This window comes from Lepidochelys olivacea (genome assembly GCF_965140295.1).
Source record: "Lepidochelys olivacea isolate rLepOli2 genome assembly, chromosome: 16".
In the NCBI taxonomy this organism is placed as follows: Eukaryota; Metazoa; Chordata; order Testudines; family Cheloniidae; genus Lepidochelys; species Lepidochelys olivacea.
Genome location: NC_140426.1, coordinates 7,579,321 through 7,596,847, shown reverse-complemented (window position 1 = coordinate 7,596,847; position 17,527 = coordinate 7,579,321). Strand labels below are relative to the sequence as shown.

General features: G+C 52.0%; 1 protein-coding gene across 2 annotated transcripts in view; it reads right to left on the bottom strand.

Moving 5' to 3' along the window:
- Positions 1–1,287: 1,287 nt before the first annotated feature.
- NPDC1 (neural proliferation, differentiation and control 1) overlaps positions 1,288–17,527 on the bottom strand; it is a 127,647-nt gene continuing 111,407 nt past the window's right edge. For both annotated transcript variants that reach the window (XM_084649665.1, XM_084649666.1), the window contains exons 3-9: positions 11,037–11,132; positions 8,776–8,946; positions 8,239–8,305; positions 6,389–6,473; positions 6,025–6,104; positions 5,603–5,699; positions 1,288–2,556 (exon numbers count right to left, since the gene is read on the bottom strand). In XM_084649665.1, coding sequence (XP_084505791.1) covers positions 2,479–2,556; positions 5,603–5,699; positions 6,025–6,104; positions 6,389–6,473; positions 8,239–8,305; positions 8,776–8,946; positions 11,037–11,132 — 674 coding nt within the window. In that variant the 3' untranslated portion in view covers positions 1,288–2,478. The remainder of the gene's footprint in view (positions 2,557–5,602; positions 5,700–6,024; positions 6,105–6,388; positions 6,474–8,238; positions 8,306–8,775; positions 8,947–11,036; positions 11,133–17,527) is intronic.

Genomic DNA, 17,527 nt, shown 5'->3' with positions numbered 1-17,527 from the left:
ACGACGCATGGAGTTCTTCCCGGCAGGGCTGGGTGCGTGTGCCTCAGACACATGCAGAGGTTCCAGCTCCTCTCCGAACAGCGGACTCAGGGACCGACGGGAGGGGTGAAGGCAGGAAGCTACACAGTGAACTCAACGTTCCACGCCTGGGATTTGGATGTGGAGCCACGTGAGTGAAACACCTGAGATTCAACTTTGGGCCAGATCCTGTATGCACTGGGTGTGCATGGGGGCCTCTGCAGCCAAACAAGCAAGCCTTGAGGGGAGGGGTTAGCCACAGGGTGTGGGGATGTACTGCACCCCTACTGCACCCTCAAACATGGGCGGAGCTTTAAAGGGCCCCGCTTCCCATGCACTGTGATTGGCCTGTTAGTCACACGCACAAGCAGCAGTGACTCAGGTGAGCTCCTGGGGCAGGGTCGAGAGAGAAGCTGTGGCCTGCGCAGTGCCAGTGTGGGGCCCGAGGCTAGTATGGACGTATCCCAGCATATTCCGCTCCATAGGCCAGGCCTTTGTGTTCAGACCTGACGGGAAGTAGAAATGTGCTCCATTTTAGGCAAACGGGGTGTAGCTCCTGGCAGCCCGCGGAGCGGCCAAGTTTGCACAAGTGCACTGGCCAGTGCTGTTGAGGGAAAGGGCTCACGGCCATGGGACACAGCTTCATGGCTGAGAACGGGTGTGCAAATGGGGCAGCGGTTTAAAGAATCTCTAGCTCCTGCTACGACCGCCTGTGGAGCGGCCAGGACACGGCTCCTCTCCCCAGCTGCTGTCATTCAGCACTCTGCTCTATCAGGCGGTAGCAAGGAAAAGCTCCAGAAATAAGCAATATGCCTCCTGCCTAGCCCCCCGCCCCTGCGTGATCCCTCCCGCAGACTGCCGGGGGCTGGGAACCGCCAAAAAGTTACACCTCTGACATTTCTGAACAAGTGATCGTTTGCTGCTTTTCCCATTAGAGAGACGAGGCCGTCTCGTCACGCCTGTGGTGGCCTTGGAAAGGGCGGTGCGGGGCTACTCGCTGCTGGGGCTTGTCACTATGGAATTCACTCTTTCCCTAGGAACCATGCACAGATGTTTGTTTTTCTTTTTGCTCCCCGGGCAGGTAGGCCAGAGGAGAGCACTGGCCCATCAGAGAGCATTTCCAGCCACTAACCCACAGCACTGGGGTCTGGCAGCAATTGGGCAGTGCACACACTTCATCACTTTCTGTTCCACAGCAACTGATGAAATCAACCAGAGGCCAGAGGCTTATTTTAATGAGCGAATCAAAGAGTCTGGCAGGCTGAGAAATCCACCATCAGAAACCTGCATAGCTGGTTTATTGGACAAACTGTTTTATACAACAGAAGAGAAAAGATGGCCAGAAAGATGTGTGCGCCCTGGCCAAATTACTAGTTGGAAAATGCTACAAACATGGAATTATAAAACCCGCATCACAGGAGAATTCGGTGATGGGGTCTGATACAGCAAGTTTGCCCTAACTCCCAGGGACAGTGAGACAAAGGCACCGAGTCTAGAGTCACCCAGATGGGAAGCCAGATACCAAATGTGATTTGGGGTGGGGTATCCCCCTGTTTGCTCACTGGGATGGGCCAATCCATGGACTAAGCTGACTCCACAGATCAAGGACAATGTGCTACAGGGAGAGCCAGTTCCCATTTCGCTAAGTTCCCACTCATGGCTCCTTCTGCTCCTGCTTTTGGCATGACGACAAGTAACCTGGGCACCAAGGGCTCTCTAGTCTCTTGGCTGGAGAGGATTTCTGCTGGAGGGGCGCAGTGGGATCCAGCCACGAGGAAGGACTGTGGCTCTTTTCGCCAGGTCTACACGAGACTTTTCTCGGAAAGTTTCCCACCAGTTTGGCTGCGAGTACTAGTGCACCCGGGGCTTCAGCTGGCTGCCAGCGTCTGCCACCATGTCAGTCACTTCTGCTCCCGCTAGGTTACCACTGCTGCGGTAGCACCAGTGTTTGCAAGGGACGTTTTCCAGAGCGCCGGGGAGTGAAGGCAAGGCCCTTGCTTCGCTGTTCACTCCTTGATCCCCTCGAGAGGATCCCCCTTTGCACCTGCTGTACCACTAGTATTCCCCACCCCACAAAGTAACAAACAAAACAAACCCGAAAGTGGAGACTCTGCCACCCCTTGTGCTATCGCTCAGCCAACCAGCCCCCACCCCTCACCCCCCCCCAGGAACCAGCGCTCCCCACAGCTGAAATGATGCAGGGAACACAGGGCAGGGAACAAGTGAGATCACAACGGAAAGAACAAGGAGAAGCTGGAACCAGGAGTGAGCCCCCCAAAGCTGTCAGCAGGTGTGTACTGAGCGGGGTCGAACAGTCTGGCAGTGGATTCTGGGAATCCGCGCACGGAGCGGCAGCCTCGTCCAGAGTCCTGCGGGAGGAGCCGAGTTGCTGGAGTTCTGCCTCGTCAGGTTTTTGGCATTCTGCATACCGGTCCGTGGCAAGCTCGGGCGGGAGAGAGGTTACTGGTGTGACTTGGGGCCCGCAGGGGGTAAGGTAGAGTCGTCAAAGAGGGGGTTCTTCACTTCCATTTCTCCAGTCTGCAGCGGTTGGCAGGGAAAGAAGATGGGGGGGTGGAGCCAGCAGGTTAGAGGTCACAGCAGCTTAGGTCAGCCCCCCCCCCCCGCTCTGAGCCACTGTTTATGACGACACAATAGCCTCCCCGCCTCATCCTCCCACCAGGCGGCACAGCAGTGCCGCTGTCATTAGCAATTGTATTGCAGAAGTGCCGAGAGGCTCCGGCCACGATCAGGGCCCCGTCGAGCTGGGCGCTCCAGCAACACACAGCGAGAGACGGTCCTGCCCTGAAGTGTAGATGCAGCCAACTGCAAACATTCTTCCATTGACCAAACTGCATTTATGCCAGGGGCTAGGCCACCATCGCGGCAATGCTCCGGGATGTCACAACCCTGAGCACCGGAGCGACGTCAACCTACTATGTCAGTGGAGGCCAGGCCTTAGACTATCTCTTCACTAGCCGTGCTTTACCGGGATCGCTGTACCTATATCCTATACGGCCAAAGCCTTCCCAGCATTGACACAGCTCGACTGGGAACGCTGGGCTTTGTACCAGTAAAACTGAGCCACCCCTCGGAGCGAAACAAGCTGCACCAGTAAACGTGTAATTTTGCCATCGCTGCTACGTCTACATGAGGGACGTGCATTGATCTGGGATCACAGCTCCTCACACCCCCCACGGACGTCACTATGCCAGCAAAGTCTGCAGCATAGACTGGCCCGAGGCCTGGTCTACACCCAGACGCCCAGCTACGACACTCAGGGGCTGTGAAAAACGTTGTGCCCTCGATTTCGTAGTTAGGTCAGCCTAGCCCCGGGTATAGACGTGATTAGGTTGATGGAAGATTTCTTCCATTGACCTAGCTGCCACCTCTTGGAGAGATGGATTACTGACATAACGGAAACCCCCTTCCATCCACGTAGGAAGCATCTACCCCGAGGTGCGACAGCAGCCCCGTACCTGTGCCGCTGTAGTGTAGACATAACCTGAGGCCGCTGCCCTGGGCTCTGTGACGCGCTGCTGCGGGGTTGGGGTTTGGGAAGTGACGTAGCTGGGATTGGGACCTGGGGGCTCCCATCCTGTGCTCTATCTGCTGGCCGACCTCGTGGCTCCCAGAGAGGTCACATTTCCATTCTGAAGTGCGGCATTGTAGGAGCAGATTACGAAACTTCCCTGAGGCTGGGTCCCGCCCTGGCTTTGTGAGGAGGGGCGGGAGGAAGTGTAGATGGTATAGACTCTGGTGCCCTTGACTTCTGCCCACCCTTCCTGTGCTGAGGGGACAGTCTGACCTGCCTGGGCTGTGCTGATCACAGGACTTTTGGACGTGGGCTTTGGCCAAGTTACCAGGAGATGTAACCAGTCACCAGCCGGGGTCGGAGCTGCCGTATAAGATGATGGGTGGGGGAGCGGGATGAGAGAGAGCACACAGCTGGGAATCTCTCAGATGGACAAATCTGAAGGCGCTGCCTCTCAGCGGGGAAGGGGGAGGGGGAGGAAATGCAGCCCCACTACTGTCTCCTTTGGGGACGCCGCTGTAGGCCAGCTTTACAAAACCAGCCCATGAGCCAGCCTTTGCAGCTCTGCAGGGACCAGGAGCTGAAAATCTGACAGGAACCAGCTGTTTATTCTCCAGACTGCCAGTGTGCGCCCTTGAATGGGCTGTAAAGATGTAATGATGACCCTTAATCTAGGCCCTGATGATCTGATAGGGACAGCGATTACCATGTGAAAGGCTGCACTCAAGCTCCCTTTCTGAGTCACTGTGCTTTTCGCACTGTAGCTTGTAACAAGGCGGGTAGGCACTGCCGCTGGCCAGGGGGGCCACTGTCACCAAGCCCAGGAAAAGAATCTCGGGGTTTGCAGCTGAGGCTCTCTTAAAGCACATCAGCCAGAAAACCCCATCTGGGGGGTTACACTGGTCAGTATCTCTGGGGAGGGAGCAAACCTGGTTTCCTTGCCTGATCTAATCAATATCACCCAGCGCCCCCTTGCCTAGTTAGCTGACAGATGGGAAGTGCCCCACTCCATTCCTGCACTCAGTGGGGGAGAGATTCAGAACAAGCAGTGACCAGACACAGCCAGTTACTGGGTCTCCGCCCACAGGCTGAGGCTTGGTCTATGCTTCAAATTAGGTCAACAGACCTCAGGTACTCAAGGGTGTGAAAAATCAAAATCCACTGCCGTAGCTACGCTGTCCCACCCCCTAGCAAAGACGCGGCTAGGCCCCATTGATCTGGCTGCTGTAGTTAATCCACCTCCCTGAGAGGCGGCAGAAGAATTCTTCCCCACCACACTCTTGAGTGACATAGTTAAGCCAACCTAACCCCTGGTGTAGACGACAGAAGAATTCTTCCATCAACTTAACGACCACCTCTTAGGGTGGTTAACTACCCTGGATTAACTACCCTGATGGGAGAATCCCTCTGGTCCCTGCAGCAAGTGTCTACGATGCAGCGTTTCCCGTGTAGACAAGCCCTCAGTTTTGACTTGATCATTTTATATTGATTATAAATGGTCAGCAAATATGTATCGTTACTATATCATTCATATACAAGTTGGAATGTAACGTTTCAACCTTAGTAAAGCTTTTTGCTAATTTCTCATTGAAGGTTTCGACTAAACTGATACACCCCCACAACACATTTGGGTTTCGAAGCAGCCAGCCAACTCTATTAAGCAGCAGGGTCTAGATCCTGAACAGGATCACTGGGAGCTTTTTGGGGGGCCGCCTTCAGCTTAGGTTGAATCCCCTTCTGTGCGAAGGGAAGTCAGGAGGAGAAGGATAGGATGGGGATCTCAAGGAGGAGATTTTGCACAAGAGCCATTTTAAAAAGGTCTCGTTGCAAAGAACAGTCAACTCGTTCTTTGTAAGGGAGAGGGTTTTGGAACTGCCTGAGAGCAGGGATCCCATTCCTCCTCCCCGTCTGCCCAGTGCCTGAGGGCCCGGCAGATTCAGGCAGCGCCAGCTCAAGCGGCTCCCGAGGTAGCTCACAGGCTCTGAGGTGCGATGGCTGCAAGGGAGCATTGAGAGGAAAGGGGCGGAGGAAGGGCACACGTTGCCAACTTACAGGAGCCAGCCCTGGGCACTCATACACCGTGAAATCACCGTCTTCGTTCTCTTCGTCGGAGGATGCTGAGTCAGGCAGTTTGGGCTCCTCTTTATGCCTGAAAAGAGAGAGGCACGTAGAGATGGAGGTGAAATCCACAGGGTCAATTTCCTCTCCAGCTGCAACAGCGCAAACCCAGCACTGTTTAGCAAAGCAGACCCTCCAGCTAGAAGGTTGAAGCAAACGGGGATTCCCAGCACCATCCTGTCGGCACCCTCTCCCCCTGCCCGGGCATTTCCTGAACTGCAAGGGGAACGCCTTCAGAGAGCTCCCGATCCCGGCTCTAGACTGTGGTGATCCTTATTCCGGACTGACCCTTGTTAACAGCCGGCAGCTGGCAAGGCCGTTGCTGCTTTCTCGGAGAGCTGGAAGGAGTCACTTACTTTTCCATGGAGAGCATCTGCTGTTTTTGGTGTTGGTAGTGATACATCTGGGCGCTCTGAGCCAGCTTCTGATCCCCAGGCTTTAAAGGAAAAACAGGAGATGTGAACACAGATCTCCAGAGAGTGATTAGCTTTCCATGGCCCACAGAGCCTCCAGTACAAACCGGAGCCGAGGGTGAGAGACAGGTTTTAACATGACTACAGATGACTTCTTTTAAAATACCTCTGCAGCACACCCCCTCCCCCTTTGTGTTTCACCAACCTCTCTAGAACTCATACAGGATTTGCTCACAAAGTACAACCTCAAGTGTTAAAAATTGACCATGCTGCCGACGGGTCTGACAGAAGGTCCAGAGTGGCTTACCGAGATCTTTTCATATGGCAGGGGGCCGGGTAGCTTCTGAGCTGGGTAGTCGGTTTTCTGAGCTAGTCTGATTTCCTTCTGCAGCCTACAGAGGGGACAAGACACTGGGTAAGCAGGAATGATTTCAAGGGACAGGTCCCAAATTAAACCTATCCACCTTCTTAGCTTTTTCAAATTCCCTTTTCAACCATTCCTCCCTCAGAACCAAACTACCATGGCTTGGGGCTGCAGCAATGAAAATTCCTACCTGAAATTCCATAACAAACCTAAGAGTGGGGGTTCACCCACCAGGACAGGTACCTACACACAGGCTGAGCTAAAAACCATCTCAGCATCTATCTGCTTGTTGGTTCTGACCAGGCAGGAAGTGCTGAAACACAATCCTCCCACTCAGAGGCCTGGAGAGAAGCAGTCTTGTACCTTTCAATGGCATGCCTGTTCTCCAGAGCTGAGCAGAGAGGCCAAGCATGGGACAGGGCCACAGAGGTATAATGAATAGTGTAGAGAAGAGGCAAAGAGTCCTGTGGCTCTTTATGGCCTAACAGACGTACTGGAGCATAAGCTTTCGTGGGTGAATCCCCACTTCGTCGGATGCATGCTCATGCTCCAACACGTCCATTAGTCTATAAGGTGCCACAGGACTCTGCCGCTTTTACAGATCCAGACTAACACGGCTCCCCCTCTGATACTCGAGTGCAGAGAAGGCTGATCGGGAGCTTCTGTTCTGCCTGTCCCACAGCACAAGAACAAGGGGATGTTCAATGAACCAGAACAGAAGATTCAGATCTGATGGAAGGAAATGGTTTTCTGAATGTGGAATTAGCTTGTGGAACTCTCGCCCACAGGCTGTCAGTGAGGCCAAGAACTTAGGGATTGGAGGTTTATATGGATAACAAGAACATCCAGAATTCTCATTGCTCACGCTAACGTGTGTTGGAAGGAATCTCATACTTTAGAGCGTAAGCTAATCTCTCTGAGTGCTGGGGAACAGGAGGGAATCTTCATGAGGGACACATTATTCCACATGTGCCTCCTACATGGTTTCTCTTGCTCTTTCCCCTGAAGTATCTGGTGCTGGCCACTATCAGAGAGGACACGGGGTGAATCCAGTCTAGCAGTGCCCATGTTTTTATGAGTTAACTCCATTCATTGCAGCACCAAGCCATTTAACACTGGTCTAGCACTCACCTCCGTGCAATCAACCCAGCATTTGTGTGGACTGAGCCAGGGTGTGTGATCTGCTCACAGAAAGCAGGGCAGGAGTCTTCCTGGTTTCAGGTGGTTACCCTGGACCCTTATGTATCTGGTAAATTCATTGGAACAGGGGCTGTTTGCACAGCGCCTACCATAACGGGGCCCTGGCCCATGCCTGGGGTTCTTAAGTGTTCCTGCAACACGATAAGTTAATCGCAGCTAGAAAGGCTCCTTCTGACACTGTCTCCTAGGATATATTAATTGGCCGTCACAAGTGACAGTCTATCCAAGCATGCGGCACCTCTCTGCCCTAAAACTCTTCTCACGAGTGATTCACATCCATCCACCCGGGCTATAGAGCGCCCATCACCACTGCGCCTTACAACGACTGGTACTGAGTATCTGACAGGACGCTGGGCCCACTCTCTCTTGCTTTAGGCATTTTATCTCCCCCATTTGCCTCCTGTGGGTGCAGCTGGAGATGCGTTTTGCACCATGCCAGGCGAAGACTCAACCTGAGGTCCCTAGCCCAAGGAGAGCTACTTCTCTCTTTTAAAATCCTTCCCCTCTCAATTGCACAGAAGTCCAGGCACAAACTCAGCAGGACACCAAGTGGCGGCCCAGCCGTTTGCTGGAGGAGGTCCCTGCTGGCTTACCTGCACCAGCAGATCGCAGCCACGATTAAAGCAACAATGCCGGCGACAGAGAACACCACGATCATCCCTGCAGAGGAAGGAACACAGCGCAGAGCTCGTCACCTGGCCGCTACTGACCAAGCTAGCCCAAAACAGACAGAGGGGTTGTTACAGGCTGGGATGGTTTGCCCTCCCTGCCCTTTCAATAACTAACGCCTACCCCGCTGGGCACTATTGCTCACAGGCACCCAGAGTGCAGCAGTTTCAATGCCTGTTGTCGTACAGGTACGTACGACAGTAAACCTGGTCACTCCACGGATGCAAGTGTGGTCAGTCTCATAAGCAAACTGAATTCCGTCTCGCCCCACTGGGAAGTGCAACAAACTCCCAGGAAAGGCCAGCCTGAGCTGCAAAGCTCCACTTCAGAGCCAAACTGCCTCTTGGCCCATCACAGACACAGCGGCAAGCCCCAAGGTGCTAAACCAGCTCCCGCACCCCCGCACAACCTGGATCGGGCCCATCTCTAGCTCTGAACTCCAAAGGGAAGCCTGCACTTACCGAGTATCAGGAGGTCATTGGAAGTGACATGGAACACCTCCACCGGAGAACTCTTCACTGTCTTGGTGGTAGCAGTGGGATGAGATGTCACAGCCCTGTGGCTCGCTCTGTTCCTCTGGGGGGACTCCCCTCTCGCCCCAGTGGTTTCAGGATGCTTCCCTGCTGGGGTGGCTGTGCAAGAAAGCAGAGACCACGAGCATCAGCAGAGGCAGCGGGGCCCCGCAGCACCCAGCTCTGGGGCAGGCAGCGGAGATATGGACAAAGAGGTGAAAACCATTCGCTACCCCCATTGGTGTTGTCATAAATATAAAGGGAAGGGTAACCGCCTTTCTGTATACAGTGCTATAAAATCCCGCCTGGCCAGAGGCAACATCCTGTGACCTGTAAAGGGTTAAGAAGCTCAGCTAACCTGGCTGGCACCTGATCCAAAGACCAATAAGGGGACAAGATACTTTCAAATCTTGGGGGGGGGGGGGGGGAAGTGGGGCAGGTTTTTGTTTGTGCTCTTTGTTTAAGGTGTTGTTCTCTCTTGGGACTGGGAGAGGCCAGACAGAAACCCATCTTCTCCAACCCATCCTAATCCAAGTCTCCAACACTGCAACCAGTATAGGTAAGCCAGGCAAGGCAGATTAGTTTATCTTTTGTTTTATGTGAATTTTCCCTGTGTTAAGAGGGAGGTTTATTCCTGTTTTCTGTAACTTTAAGGTTTTGCCTAGAGGGATGCTCTGTGTTTTGAATCTGAAATACCCTGTAAAGTATTTTCCATCCTGATTTTACAGAGATGATTTTTACCTTTTTTTTTTTTGTAATAAAATCCTTCTTTTAAGAACCTGACTGATTTTTCCATTGTTCCAAGACCCAGGGGTTTGAGTCTTTGATGATTTTGTAACCAACTGGCTAGGATATTATTCTCAAGCCTCCCCAGGAAAGGGGGTGTGTAGGGCTTGGGGGGATATTTTGGGGGAAGACGTCTCCAAGTGGTCTCTTTCCCTGTTCTTTGTTTAAAACACTTGGTGGTGGCAGCATACGGTTCAAGAATAAGGCAGTTTGTACCTTGGGGAAGTTTTTAACTTAAGCTGGTAAGAATAAGCTTAGGGGGTCTTTCACACGGGTCCCCACATCTGTACCCTAGAGTTCAGAGTGGGGAAGAAACCTTGACAGGTGTTTAATGCTTTAGCACCGACCAGGACGCGCCATCTTGCTGTTCACAGGGATGCAATACAGAACCCCAGAACATATGGAAAGTCCGCAACGTACCCCTTGCTAATAGAGGGGCTAGATCCTTAACTCCCACTGCAGCCAATGGGTCTTGTGCTACGACCACAGGATCGGGCCTGTAGCTGGTGGGGGAATCACTTGTGGAATAAATGTGAAATCAGCAGTCGCTCTCCTCCGTTCTAGCACTTGTGCTCCCCATTATAAAATACAGCCATAAAAGGCAACTTTATTGCCCTGGCATCAGCAGTTTGGGTGCCTTTTACATTAGGAAATGAAGCTATGAAATCTTTCAAGAAATCCCAGCTCATGGGATGGAAAAGGGAGAGAGAGAAGACAAAATTTCCAAGGTAAGGAATATCTCTCCCCAAAACCATGTCCCTTTCCTCTGGTCACCAAACACGCAGCACTTCTAGAGCATCTTTCATCTAGAATCTCACGGGAGTGGTCATCCCTCTTTTACAAATCGAGAAACTGAGGCACACAGAGGTTAAGGGAGTTCCTCAAGGTCACACAGAGTTGTAGTCGAGCCAGGAATAGACCCTGGTCCCCTGCTCTAACCACTAGCGTGCACTGCCTTGACATGCCTAGAGGATGGGAGTCTTGAGTTTGTTTCCAAATGAGGAAGCGCACGTGTTCTCCAGGCCCTGGGCTCTGCTGAATCCAGGAGCCCTGTAATATGGTATTTGCAGAGCAATGAAAACTCCATGGTCTGCTTTCCCCCCAACTCACCCAGCCAGGAAATGCTAGAAACACTTCCCTGGAAACCTAGTAATTCAGTACAGGAATTTAAGCACCAATCTATTAAATCGGCAGCAGGGACAGTAAAACAGAGCCCTCAATAAGCAGGACATTTCAGAGGGCTCATGTTTATTTACACAGTTTTCAGCCTTTGAGCGGAGAGTCTGAGTTGTTGATCACAGGGGTTTTGTCTGAACTTTGGGACCGTTGGCCTCAGAGTCACTAAACGTGGAAAGCAGCGCAATTGCATGAAAGCGGCTGGGAGAACAGGCTAAGGAGAGCAGGCAGATGACTTCTGGACTCACCATCCTGGAGCAGATGGAGGCGAGAGGCATCCTGCCTGGCCAGCACGTCAGCTAAGAAGTCGATTTCCTCCTCTAGGTTGGGAACAGAAGTTCTCCCTGAGGAAAGAGAGAAAACTGCTGTAATGGTTTACTGCCACGGAGCATCGGGGGCTTACGGCTCCCAAAGGAATGGTCAGCTGCCCGCAGCAACGTGTGCATTATACAGGGCAAGGCTCCAGCTCTGGGGCTGGAGAGCAAGTGACAGCTTGGAGCTCCTGCAGGAGCAGTTTCCTCCGCAGGCAAGTCTGAAACACACGCCGCTAACAGAGGGCAGGGGCTCTGAAACTGGGGGTCGCGAGTACATCCACAAAACAGAGAGCAACTGCAATAAAATACATCTTTTAAATCTAGTGTTTTAGAAAATGACACACACCTTTCTATCACAATGTAGAGTATTTACTTCAAAAAGTATCGCAAACACACAATGCAGCGATTGCTGTTCCTAAACAACATATATATTTGTATTAGCAACACTTTAAGGAAATTGGACTCTGGGGATCGGAGTATCATGGGGGCAGGTTTGTTGTCTTGAGACTAAAAAGGTGGGACTGAAACAACGTTAGAGGGCTTGATTGTTGCATTAAACTGCAGACCAATCAGAACACTGAGATCGGCAACAAAAAAAGGTAATTTATAATGTAACAGCCAGACACACAGGGAGGTGTGGCGCTGTGGGGGTGCTTAAGGCGGTTACAGCCACCTCAACATTTGCCTTAGCCCCCGTGCCCATCTCTCCCAGCGCAAAGGTCAAACCTTATGCAGCAGTAAGGCTGGCATGGTATGGCATTGCCACCCTCCCTTCTGCAATTCTGCGCTGCTGCTGCCCTCAGAGCTGGGGACCCAGCCAGCAGCCCTGCTCTCCGGCTGCCAAGCTCTGAAGGCAGCGCCGCGGCCAGCAGCAGCGCAGAAGTGAGGCTGGCGATGGGGCGCTAAGTCCGCTGTGAAAATGGATATTGACAAAATTTCTTCGCGCCCTCCCAGTGTTAAACTGTAAAAAAAATTTTAAAAATAGCTTTTCTGCTTATAATTATAATAATTTGATAAAAATGTTTTCATCTTCATTTAAAAGCAATGAGAAAACGTAAATTCATTTTAAACAATAGGGTTATAAATTTAGCATTTAAAAATGTTAAATATAAAAATGTGTTTTTAATTGTTAAGGGCAGCGGGGGGCGGTCGCACTCAGAGGCTTGTTGTGTGAAAAGGGTCGTCAATACAGAAAGTTTGAGAACCACTGTGCTAAATCCTGCAGCCTGTAGGTGAGTGTAGTCAGTGGGTCTTGTGCTGGGACTGCAGGACTGGGCCTTAGCTGGTGAAACGGCTGAGAAGAAACAGCACCCACCCGCCTCCCTAGCAAGCGTCTTCACAGAAGCAGTACACTGGCACCCTGTACAAGAAGCACTGGCAAATGCCAGGTGACTCTCTCCCACACCTGTAATTCAGACTCTGAGCCCCCCAGAACACACAGATAATAGTTGAGGGACTGTGGGTGTCACCTCTCTCTCCCCTCCCCCGAAAGAGATTTTAAGCAGAACTCAGAAAATCCCACTGGCGGGCTGGAAATATTTCACTGCTCCGATGGAATCAGAAGGCGGTGACGAGCAGAAAGGAAGTCACAGCCAAGACAGCCTTCTGTACAGGTTTCTCATATTGCGATCATAGCCATTAGTCCCAGATAAACCCCATCAGAGCAAATCCAGAACCCTAAAAGGGCAAGGTCTGGCCTAAAAGCGTGTATCAGCCATTGAACTAATTTAAAATGTTTTATTAAAGCTAGTGTTAAAATTGTCTAATACAAAGGTCTACAAAGAGTTTCTATACATCTGGCTGTAACGCTTGAATTATCCAAAAGTACAAAGCTTGGTTTTAAAAGCCATAAAATTCATATAGTACATAATCTGCAATATCTCAAATGAAGGTTAATAAATGTAATGATCCAGTTTAAATACTAGCATCCAGATACGCCAATACATCACTCACAAAAAGTTACACTAAGAATAGTTTGTGGAAAGCAAATATAGCAGTGAGTGTAGATTGTCCCTCAGTAATTGGGAATTTAAGATAGGGTGTCCCTCCATAAATACAATCCATCAGAGAAGTATTTCAGTTACTTTCCTGACTTTGCTTCTCAATGGCATGCTAGCTCAAAAAGCCAAGCGAAATATTTGCTGCAATCACAAGGCTAAGAAGAAAAACACATCTGTTTAGAAGCTACCTGGGAAATGTCCCTCTGCATTTGTGAGCAAAAGACGACAAACAAAGGTACAAACCTTTTACATTGTTATAGCAGTGATTGTAGGGTCTCTCTTGAAATCACACAGGCGGTGATGGAGCCGGAGTGGGTCTGGGCATCAGAGGAAAGGTAGAGTAGGGTAGACTAAGACCAGCGAGTGTGTTTTAAACACAACTGGCTCTATCGACACTAGGGGAAAAGTCCTGTCTGAAATGGTGTTAGCTAACACATTTTCTAACATACCCTTTCCCCCCTACTCTAGATGTGGCCCTGGAGTAGATGCTGGATTCTCTGCATATTGGACACTGGATATTTATCTAGACACTCCCTGCCCTGCCACCTTGGAGTTCTGGAGACATCTGAGATCATTGAGGCTTGCTCCGAACTTGTCCTATGTCATCAGAGCCCCTAGGGGCAGGTAGGAAGCCCTTGGAGCTGGTAGCACTCACCAGAGGAAGAGGCTGTATTATTGAGAAACGGAGGACTTGAAAATTATTTATCTCCATGGAAGATTATTATTAGGTAGGGTCTCCTGGGAGGGCACTTTGCCCTTACTCCAGATCCTTGGATGAAAGGACATTTTACACAAAGGATTCTCAACTCCTTCCCCTTTAGAATCCAATACCAGCCCTGGTTGGACAAAGCCCAATTTTTCCTGGATGTTGAGGAGGGTTGAGAGGCGCAAGGTGCTTCTTAGGCTGGGTGGGGTTTTCATTCAACCATCCCATTGTTCTCAGCCCAGGCAGGTGTTGGATACGGGAGCCACTGGGTGGGATCTCACAGCCTGTGTCACACAGGACGTCAGACTAGACAATGGAACGTCCCTTCTGACCTTGACACCTATGGCTCTATGGCTGACATGGGGGGGGGGGACTTCCTGCCAAACATATTTAATGTTTCTGAGTGCATGCAACTTGTAGGTTGTGTGTTGTGCACAAAGATCTCAAAGAGCTTCACAAACATCCACCTTCTCAGCACCCCTAGGCTTGGCATAACTCCCATTTGTGTGAAATGTGGGGCTGAGGCAGACAGCCTGGCCAAGGAGCAAGTCAATGGCAGCGCTGGAAAAAGAACCCAGGAGTCCTACTCTCCAGCTGGGACGATACTCCATCTGCCCTCCCTCCATTCTATTTCCAAATACTCCCATGGCTCCGCAGCCCTGCAAGAAATACCCTTGGTCCAATAAATGAAACCCACACAGACCACTGGGCATTGAGGTGAACGAGAGGCAGACAGAAGTTATGCAGAAAGGGAAACCCAGAGGATGTTGTGAAACAGAGCTGGCTGAGGGAGGAAAGAAAAAAGTGATGAAAGTCGGGGGAGCATCAGTGCCTCTTGGGAACACCATGAACAGGCCCCTTCCCGAAAGAGGCACCGCAATAGTGTTTCTCAAGTCAATAACCCGAATCCATGGCCTGACCAGGACTCTGACACACTCAGCAGAGTGACACCGACCAGTGGGGCTGGAATGGACAGGCTGCCTTGGGCCGCGCAACGTCCAACTAAGCGGTGTTTGGCTATCACCCATGTGATGCCCGGGACGGCCCTGGCACTGCACAGGGAAGATGATCTGTCCCGGCTTGGAGGTTAGGGACATAAGGGGAAGTGACGACAGAAACTCAGAAGAAGTGAAGAGAAAGGGCAGCAATTCAGTCCTGCCAGCCCCCACGGCCACAGCGCTCCAGGCGGGATCACCATCACACACACCGCCCCTCCCAGCTTCCTTCAGCTCCCTGCATCCTTGCACCAGATCATGTACGTTCACCATGGACCTCCTCCTCGGCCCAGAAGGCAGGGTAGTCTCTGAGCTCTAGGCGGGGGAGGAAGGATCATGAACTCCAGTGTTCTCCAGGGTTAAAGGGAGGGGTAATCTTGCACCCATGATTGGACAAACATGAAGACCCCAAAAGTATGGGATAGGAGCCACCGCCCCCTGCTGGCCCTGCCCACATTCACCTCGGGGGCATCTTTGCCGTTAGCTCGTGGAGCTGGAGGATGCAGAGAGTCACAAACCAGAGTTTGCCACTGGCTGAGCTAGACACAGAACCCACCTCCTGCCTCTTGGGAGGGGAGATTTGCCTTAATGATGCCACCAGCCCATATGAACCCCTAACGCCAGCAGCCGCTGCTGTCAGCATAGTCCCAGGCAGAGTGTGAACAAAGGCTCCGCTCGGGGCTCCCCACCCCGCAATTTGAACTCAGAGCATCATCAGGGTGCGCGGCACACAGGCAGCTGCAGAGCCGCGGAGAACACTGTGCTCCTGAGGGCTGCGGGGCCCTTGTAGGGCACAACGGCGGGCCTCAGGCAGGGGGTGTCTCATTGCCCTGCTGCAGGAGGATGTCAGGCCCAACATGCCATGCAATCTCCCTTCTCTGCCGCCCCAGAAGCCCCTCTACCCCGAGTGCCCCAGCTGACTGCAGCTCCCTGCAGGGGTCACACAGAGCCGGGGAAGGTCTCAGGGAGCCTGGCCCTAAACCAGCTGGACCCATTACTTTGAACTGCACACAGAACTGAACATGTGGGAGCCAGCCAGCTCTATAAGCTAACAGGCCCTCCACCTGCTCCAGCCCAGCCAGAAATTCCCTATTGGGCTCCAGCAGCATCTCCACCTAGGAGGAGGGGCCATTGGTCTCAATTAGTGGATTATTAACAACTATGTTTTTAGCCCTGCACAATAATCTGCAGCCAAACTCCAACAGAGCTGTCTGGAAGCCAGGTGAGCTATACCTGCCTCCAATGGGAAGAACTTGGGGCCTTGGCATCTCTTAGTACGTAGCCCCCTAGATGTGTATAGTCCTCCCTGGAGAAGGGAGGGCACAGACAGGTCCTGCCCGGAGGCGTGCAGACCAGGTGGGATACACAACACGAGGCAGGGAGGGGAAGATAGAGGAAGGAGAGTGGCTCCTGATAAGGCGACGAGGCTCAGCTCTGCACTAGGTGCATATCACCTTAATGCCAGCCCCTGTCTTGGGCAAAAGGGACCCCAGAAGGTCATCTAGTCCAAATCCCCCTTCATTCTTCTCTTCTGCAGACTAAACAATCCCAGCTCCCTCAGCCTCTCCTCGTAAGTCATGTGTTCCAGACCCCTAATCATTTTTGTTGCCCTTCGCTGGACTCTCTCCAATTTATCCACATCCTTCTTGTAGTGCGGGTCCCAAAACTGGACACAGTACTCCAGATGAGGCCTCACCAATGTCGAATAGAGGGGGATGATCATGTCCCTCGATCTGCTGGCTATGCCCCTGCTTATACATCCCAAAATGCCATTGGCCTTCTTGGCAACAAGGGCACACTGCTGACTCATATCCAGCTTCTCATCCACTGTCACCCCTAGGTCCTTTTCCGCAGAACTGCTGCCTAGCCATTCGGTCCCTAGTCTGTAGCTGTGCATTGGGTTCTTCCGTCCTAAGTGCAGGACCCTGCACTTATCCTTATTGAACCTCATCAGATTTCTTTTGGCCCAATCCTCCAATTTGTCTAGGTCCTTCTGTATCCTATCCCTCCCCTCCAGCGTATCTACCACTCCTCCCAGTTTAGTATCATCCGCAAATTTGCTGAGAGTGCAATCCACACCATCCTCCAGATCATTTATGAAGTTATTGAACAAAACCGGCCCCAGGACCGACCCCTGGGGCACTCCACTTGACACCGGCTGCCAACTAGACATGGAGCCATTGATCACTACCCTTTGAGCCTGACAATCTAGCCAGCTTTCTACCCACCTTATAGTGCATTCATCCAGCCCATACTTCCTTAACTTGCTGACAAGAATACTGCTTCGAGCAGGGGGTTAGACTAGATGACCTTCTGGGGTCCCTTCCAACCCTGATATTCTATGATTCTATGAAAAGGGATTCTCCCCAGAGTAGCCTCACAGGGGCTGAGCTCCACCACTGTGTGTGTCAGTGCAAAGGGCACTGGCCAGCCGGGAAAGGGCCAGCCTACATGCCCAGTTGTGCTTGTATGTTCAGTCATCTGTGGGTCACAAGTATCCTACAAGAGACCAGGGCCTGGGGGGAAGGGCAGTGCTGCCTTGGGGGATACCCCTCTTCCAGGTAAGCCACAGGCTGCTGGAGCACAACTCCCTCCCCCCACAGACTGCTCCCCTGGGCAGAAAGGAAGTGTGTGTTAAGACCCCAGCATAGATGTGACTGTGGGCTGATGGCACTAAACCAGCCCGGCCCTTGGCTGCAAGCCTGGCACACCGTGCAGCCAGCC